Genomic DNA, 7,850 nt, shown 5'->3' with positions numbered 1-7,850 from the left:
TGTCTCTTCGTGTAGCTAATACTTACGTGTTTAGAACTTGAGTCAAATCTGATTACATATAACCAATTTTTAGTGATGTGTCGACCATTATCCTGTGAGTTTGAACTCAATCGACTGGCTGCTTTTTAAGCTTACCGGTCACAAGCATATAAGCAAGATAAGCGAACAAAAAAGAATGACTTCGAAATTTTGAATAGTATCGAAATGTGGAGAACAAAACTTGCGGTTTTTACTGGCATCTTAATATATGCATGCATACATACATATAGTGACCCAATTTCATAACAATAATGCTGAATAAGATACATTGCTATGTAAAATTATACTTACACGCTGTTGCTATCGTACCGATTCGAAGTAGGTAGTACGAAGCTCCGAATAAGCATAACGTACTTAGTGCTGACTTTCAGTGCTCCAAAGAAGTATGTACTCATGTGTACTACATGAATATTAAAGCGATATTGGGTGAATAGGAAACATGTTTATAAGAATTTTTTTATGCGACACAAATTGTATTAGTTTATAAAGTCATTTTCATGGGGAACCCAAGCGGCATCCAAAAACCAAAAACGTTTCGTGCGGTGTACCTCATAACTCGCCATATAACCATTTAAAGCTTTCTTTCAATTTCCAAATTTTTCGTAGCATTTGGAGACCACAAAACCGATTTTCACTCAAAAAATTTTAGTAATTGTAATATTAATACATATTATCATAAGTAATGGTGAATTATGTGAAGAAGTGCTGACCAAAATTTCAAAACGATTTTTCTAGTAGATTTTGAGTTAAGGCATGCACGAACTTCAAACATAGTTGGTTTCAGAAAAACGCTTTAAAGTGAAGCTGGTGTAGAAACCCGGGCCTAGTCTACTTAGTCCAAAATAGCACTTGTCGGCAAGAGAAATCTCCGTTGGACTTCAAGGCTGACATTGTTATCGGGGTAATGCTGGTTCCTAGGTAAACGAAGTCTCTTACAACTTGAAAATTATAACTGGCAACATTGACGTGGGTGCCGATAGTTGAGTGCGCTGAATCTTTATTTGATGACAGGACATACGAGTACTCAAGCACGCTCAAACACTCAAAACTTTGTCAATTATGCTCCGATAGACGTGAAATTTCGCCATAATATTCTAGAAGTACAAATATCTTCATAAAGTAGCTTACCCCCCTTAGCACACGTATTGCTTTATTTTACTCTGATGCAATTTGCGAATTGATATTTTCAAGACATCCTTTTATTCGGGGACGTAACTTCCTTGCAACGATTTCTCGAAGACTAACGAACCGATTTTAATTTTCTTTTTTTCTAAATATTTGTTATCGCATTGGCTATCGTTGTACGTAGCCGATTTTCAAAATTTTGAAAATAACTATTTTTTGGGCCTGTTGAAAATCAAAAAAATGGTGAAAAACACACATCGAAATTCAAATCACCACCATTTTGACAAAAAAAAAAACGGCTACGTACAACGATAGCCACTATTGCGTAGATTAATAAAATTTTTGGTTTTTTGATTTCAGATGATTATTCATTGCTGTATCGCTGCCACCAGATGACGCCATTTTTTTCTTTACTCGTTACGTTTATTTACATAAATTTGTCAATTCTCAATATTTTTTAATAAAAATTTACATCAACATAGTTTAATACATATATTTATATTATAATAAATTGCCTTTTGTCCGATCCTCGAATAATCATTCCTACTTACAAGAAAAAAATTCCCAAAAATCGACTATTTTTTTATTTTTTTTCTATGCGACTGCCGTGGCACGATGCAGACGAAATTACCTGGGAAATGGGGCTATAGATCCAAACCTCCTGGTAGAAATTAAGCCTACAGCAGTTTTAGGATTTGAGTAGGCTGCATGGCTGCACAATAGATCTCTTCAGGTCGCAGTGCAAAAACAGCCAATCAATAATAATAGTAATACATATATGTACATACATAACTGGAATAGAATAGGCATTTTATGTATTTAATTGATACTCACCAAACATTTAAAACGAAATAAGAAAATAATTTCAAAAAATTCGATTTTTGGACGTTTATTTCGTTTCAGTTAAAGTTTTGATTAGAAACTACGGGTTGAGAACTCGCACTTATTACGAAATGACTGTAAGACAATAAAAAGATAATATGAGGGATAAGAACTAGACCTGAGTGGGGGCGAACAGTAACTTAATATAAGTATACATATATACTGCATATGTATGTATGTATGTGTAAATCTAGATTATGTGATTGAACAGATAAGTGTACATATTAGTTTCATATCATTATGCACTTAAGAATTACGCGCTTAGAGATTAAACTGTCTTTACCTAATAACATTTACATTTACATCAAAGGCTTAAACACGGACTCCTAAATGTACATACTTACTATATACATACATGTACGTCTACATAGGCAAATGCTACTTATATTTAAGTGTTTGTTAAAGACTAACTATCGTCAGTGTCAGAGTTTCGCAACTGGAGACATTTTTAACAACTTTTCCTTTTTTTAAAGCTTAATACTCAACTACTTGCGGGGCAAACAATTTGGTCTACGAGTACACCTTTCTTGAACTCATATATGTACGTATGTATGTATTTGGCACTTTTGACTTGCCATTCCATAAATCACGCATTCTTTTCTATCTGCTAAGGATCTTATTGGTAGTTTGCTAAAACTTTAATGTCTCTCAGAACTTAATTTTATTAAACATAAGTCATAAAAATCTTCTACTGCTTAGCATCTACTCCATACATACTTGCTCATTCATATACACATAGGCATGTGTATGTGTGTACGAGAATGTACAAGTGTATGTATGTGTGCAAGAATATATCTATTATCCTTTTGATATTTTGTCTTTGGGATTTTTGAGTCTACTGGGTCTCGTATGAAGAATTCTTTATTTATGTACATACAACAGTGTTTTGTTTTTTATTATTATTTTTGCTATCCACTGAAGTTATATTCGCTTCCATAATTCGGCTCGCACTTAGACATATCTGGTGATTTGCGTATGGAATTCCGAAAGGCATATTTGCAATTGGCTAAATGAGGGACGTTCCGTTGGTAGCACTGCCCAGCAGTAAGCCATTATGGTAAATCTATACATAGAAAAAATAAACAAATAAGCGAAACATAGATTGAGCAATGAGCATGAAGCTTGATTAATAAATATGAGGTGAGACTTAAATTTAAAAAGTATTTGTGGAATTTCTTTGAAAAACGTTTGCTTACAATTCATCTGGACAGTTATAGGGCTGTGCCAAGCGGTAACCGTCTTTCAAGTAGTGCTCCATTTCGTATGGATCGATCTCGGCGTACGGGAGTTTACCCAGTGTGCACATCTCCCACATCAGGACGCCAAAGGACCACACATCGCTGCCCTCGTTGAAGTGTTTCTTTTGTATGGCTTCAAGAGACATCCATTTAATGGGTCGATTCTCACCGTCACCCAAACAGTTGTAATCAGCTGGAAACAGATCGCGGCTTAGAGAACTATCGGTTAATTTGACGCGTAGCTGGTCGTCAATGCTAAAGAAAAAAAGCGAGGAAGAGGTGAAATTTAATAATTAAATATATGATAGCTAAGTTATGTGAGGTCTTAAACAATATAATTATGTACATATATACTTAATATTAGTTCGGGAAAAGAAATCCATTATTTATGCGTACAATTTTTGCGAAAATATTTAAAACTGCTTTATGGTCGATTTTTAGCTCCTGGGACATGCCGGTCAACCTCGATTATTTCTCTGATTTTGTCGATATTTTCTTTAATATCAAAAATGCCTCAAAAGAATCAACGAAACCAAAATTGGCTGTTACAGTATCGGCACCATAAGCAATATTCATACTTTCAATCATTTCAGAGGACTGCATTTTCACCTTTATCAAAGAAAAACTGTAAAATGTGCCGAATTTTCTCTTTGCTGACTTACATTGTTAACACCCTGTAACTCACAACTGAATGGAACAAACAAAAAATAGCAAAAGAATTTTTTTAGTGTGAAATATTACCTTGACAACGACCATAAACATTAAATTGTTTGATAAATGCTTTACAAGCTATCGACCACTAGAACCATCCTTTGACAAAATAATGTATTTATATTTCCCTACACTAATTGGCGCTTGCACCCTATTTGGGTGTTTGGTCGAACCCCTTATTTGCGGTGTGTGTCTTGATGGTGTTCCACAAATGATGGTGCTCCACTAGTTTGTGCTGGCTACGAAAGCAGATAGTTTTTTATGAGGAGATATTTCAAAGCAGAAATGCACAGGGAGATTTGCCATTGTCTGCCGAAGCGCGACTACTATGAGAAAAAAAAACCCTTTTTGTTTCTAAATATTATTTGGCTTTTCGTGCCCGGAGCTTCAAAGCTGTGCCCTTTCGAATGCTAGTTATGCACCAGTGCATTCGGGTACGGCGGTCAATACAATTGAGAGTTCCATAATGACTGCTCATTGCCACCTGAACAAGCTATTTACTGTGTACCTACTTACTCTCCTTTTGTTCTACTATAGATCGATTTTGTTTGGTCGACATTTTGGTGTTTTTGGCTTTTGATAGTCATAAATAGTGGTTGATAAAATTCTTTTATGAGGATTTCACTAAATTTTTTAAACGTCTTATTTACCTTATAAACCTCATCTCAGGCCCGAAACAGAATTTCAGGGGGACAGTGGGTAACGCGTTGACGGGTGGCGATCAGCTGATCAACTTCCATCGGCAAATTCGGTGAGCTAAACATAATTGCGACGATGATGGAAACACTATTGCGACGGGACGGTTTTCAACTAACATTTTGTGGTTACAATAAAAGTAATTTTGCAGTGAAATCTTTTCGTTTGCTCCATTTGTGAAGTAATTCGTTGAAGCTCATTGTTACAAAAAACCACTTCTTTCTGAATTATTGATATTTTGCGGGCTTTATTGTATTAATCGACTAATATTTGCTTGTTATTTGCCTGCTATTGATTGTGAACAAACAAATTGTCAAGTGAACAGAAAAGCAACCCTAAGTCTTCAACCTGTGGGAGAAAGTAGAGATGAATCTAATTATTTTGTCGGCAAAAAATCCGTTTCCGCAGCAATTCTGTGCAATTTCCTGCTACTAAATGTGTTCTAATTTTGACAGTCGTCCGCCGTGCGTGATTACCATTCGGGAGTGCGTAGGTTAGAATCCTACCAGTGTATTTCTGCCATGAAAAAAGCTCCTCATAAAAACCATTTGCCGTTCAGCGTCGGCTTAAAACTGGTCTATCCATTTGTGAAACAATATGAAGACGCACGTCACAAATAGAAGGAGGAGCTCAGCCAAACACCTAACAGAAGTGTATGCGCCAATTATTTGTTTATTTATTTTTAATTTTGACGGCGGATACGGGTTGGCAGGCCCCCGCTGCATGCTGTAATTCTCTTCAAAGGGTCTGTGTGGAGGCATAAACTGGAAGATATAAAAAATCAGTCTAGTGCATAGCCCACCAAATGAATTAAGTTCCCACTTCTGTAAACAACTAGTCTAGCTCAGCTAGTGTAGGATCATTTCACCCTCCACGTATTATTTATAATCTATCTGAAAGCTGTTTATCACACAATGTCCTATTGAACTCCGATAACAGTGCATCGCGTCTGATCCGATTAAATCGGGATATGTTCGCCAGATATGTAGTTTTTAATATAATCGGTAAGTGGCCAGCGAAACTGAAAACTCTTTTTACCAAGAGCTCGTCCCTCAATGGAAGTCGCTGTACCGATCAAGAAAGTCAAAACACAATTTTGAATTCGTTAAAAGTGATCTTTTTGGTACCTCCATTTGAGTTATCCCTGCTCTATTTCCTACAAAGCAAGTGAATCACAAACTTTTTTGAAGGGAATAGGAAAAAGTTTAAAATTTCTAACATCAGCTCAGATTCAAATGTGCCAGAAATCTCGTCCATCTTTTATGATTCAGCTTTCAATCTAGTTATGATAAGATAAGCGACTGCACTGTCTAGGACGAGCTCTGCATTGGTTGACCAAAAAACTTGCAAAACTCTTCTGAAATTCTATTCTAAAGTTTATGTCTCGAGTTCAATGGTTTCCACTGACCATCAGTATTAACCTTTACGCGTTATTAATTTTGTCTTCTAGTTATATAAAGGCGAAAGATATGCATTTATTGTTATTATTGTAAATATCTACTTACACGCAATTCCTGGCCGCCACATCTTTATGTATTACACCATGATTGTGCAGGTGTTCCATTGCCATTGCTAGTTGCGACGACATAAGTACGGTTTGGATAGTGGTCACACTACGCGCGTATGCCGGTTCTTGGAGGAACAACTTAAGGTTTCGTGTATTATTGCTTGCCGGATAGAGCACGAATGGTGTGGTAAAATCCTCGATTGTGACGCCTAAAACGGAGAGAACGTTCGGGTGGGACGCATCGTAAAGCATCATGCCTTCCTGTAGCAAAAGTGATACTTGCATTTGACTGGCATGCTGGGCGACCGTTTTTACCAACACCTCCTGACAATCGCTGTAAGTGCCTTTATAGATGCGCCCATATGTGCCCTCCTGCACCAGACTCGAAAGACGCACTCGACACTTTTGCACTGTAAGTTCGTTGAGACGCCGATTGAACTCCTCGGGTTCGTGCTCATATTCGCGAAAAGGACGCGTGAGTGTGGCATAAGTTGGTGTGATTACCGACGGGCACACGTAGATGGAATTGTGTGCAGTTGATGATATAGTCGGTAGGCGTTGGAAGCTGGAAGTCTTTATCAGATGTACACCATGATTTTGACGTTTCGTGGGACCTTTGGCGCAATAGGCGATAACGATGAGTGTAGTGACAAGCAGTAAAGCTAGAATGCCACCAACTATTAGTGTGGTGACACCACTAGTCGGTGGTGCGAGAGTCTCTTTTAACATTGGATCGAAGTCATGTAAAACAGTGCCTGCACCGCTTAAGCGGCCACCACCCAACAAGTTTTCATCCATTGTGTGTTGCTCATCGCTACTGGTCGCATGATCATCACTCACACTATCCCCACCCACCTTGGCAACCTCGGCATCATGTGCAGAATTAACACTTGTAGAGTCTTTGAAAATACCCTCGACTGGGTGATTAATCTGCATGTTCATGTTGCTACTACCACTGCTACTACTACCACTACTGCTACTGCTGTGTCGACCGTCATCCTGTGGGCCAGCAAGGCAAATTTTTTTACGTCTGAACATCAAGTCTGTTATGTTGTTCGTCTTTCGGTCCAATATTATTTCGATGGCGATGGTGACCTCGACTTCTGCATCGCGAGTGCCAGAACACTTCAGGCTGACAGCGAATGTCTGTGGCTCCAATGGAATTTCACCGATGCGCGAAATATTCAGCATTGGCCGCGGCAGCACGAACGGCTCTGATGTAATAATGTTGACACTGTAGGGTAGCGGATGGTGGGCTAGACTTTGCCATGTGAATGAGATTTCGTTGACGTTCGCTGGTACGGGCACGGCAAAGTTAAGCGCATAATCATTGACTTGGCCATCGCGCACATAGTACAGCTCAGCAGAGACACCTGCAAAAGAGAAGATAACGTCCATCATTAAAATATCCCAGCAAATTTGAGTGAAGTTCAGAGTTGGGCGAATAAAGTAGAAGTCTGAAAATGAAAACAGAAAACTATAAATGCAAAAGAGGATTCCACACACCAAAGCGCTTACGACCACTACAATTTGAAAGGAGAAGAACGCGCTGGCCTTTTATTGAACCATGCTGATACTGACAGCACGATTAAGTGGTTGGTGATTAATAAAAAGTTTCAGAATTGGCTGAGGGTGTGCGAATGTGGGCTTTT

The 7,850-nt window shown here is 38.1% G+C and overlaps 1 protein-coding gene across 1 annotated transcript; it reads right to left on the bottom strand.

Annotated features, from left to right (window-relative positions):
* Positions 1-2,033: 2,033 nt before the first annotated feature.
* Positions 2,034-7,596, bottom strand: LOC128864701 (tyrosine-protein kinase Drl). Its single transcript, XM_054104451.1, has 3 exons — positions 6,197-7,596; positions 3,243-3,539; positions 2,034-3,109 (listed from the first exon to the last, which is right to left on the bottom strand). The coding sequence occupies exons 1-3, from the start codon at positions 7,594-7,596 to the stop codon at positions 2,998-3,000; spliced, it is 1,809 nt and encodes a 602-aa protein (XP_053960426.1). The 3' UTR covers positions 2,034-2,997.
* Positions 7,597-7,850: the final 254 nt, after the last annotated feature.

The sequence above is a fragment of the Anastrepha ludens genome, chromosome 5 (genome assembly GCF_028408465.1).
Source record: "Anastrepha ludens isolate Willacy chromosome 5, idAnaLude1.1, whole genome shotgun sequence".
Classification (NCBI taxonomy): Eukaryota; Metazoa; Arthropoda; class Insecta; order Diptera; family Tephritidae; genus Anastrepha; species Anastrepha ludens.
The sequence above is the reverse complement of the archived record's forward strand: the minus strand, read 5'-3'. Positions and strand labels throughout refer to the sequence as shown.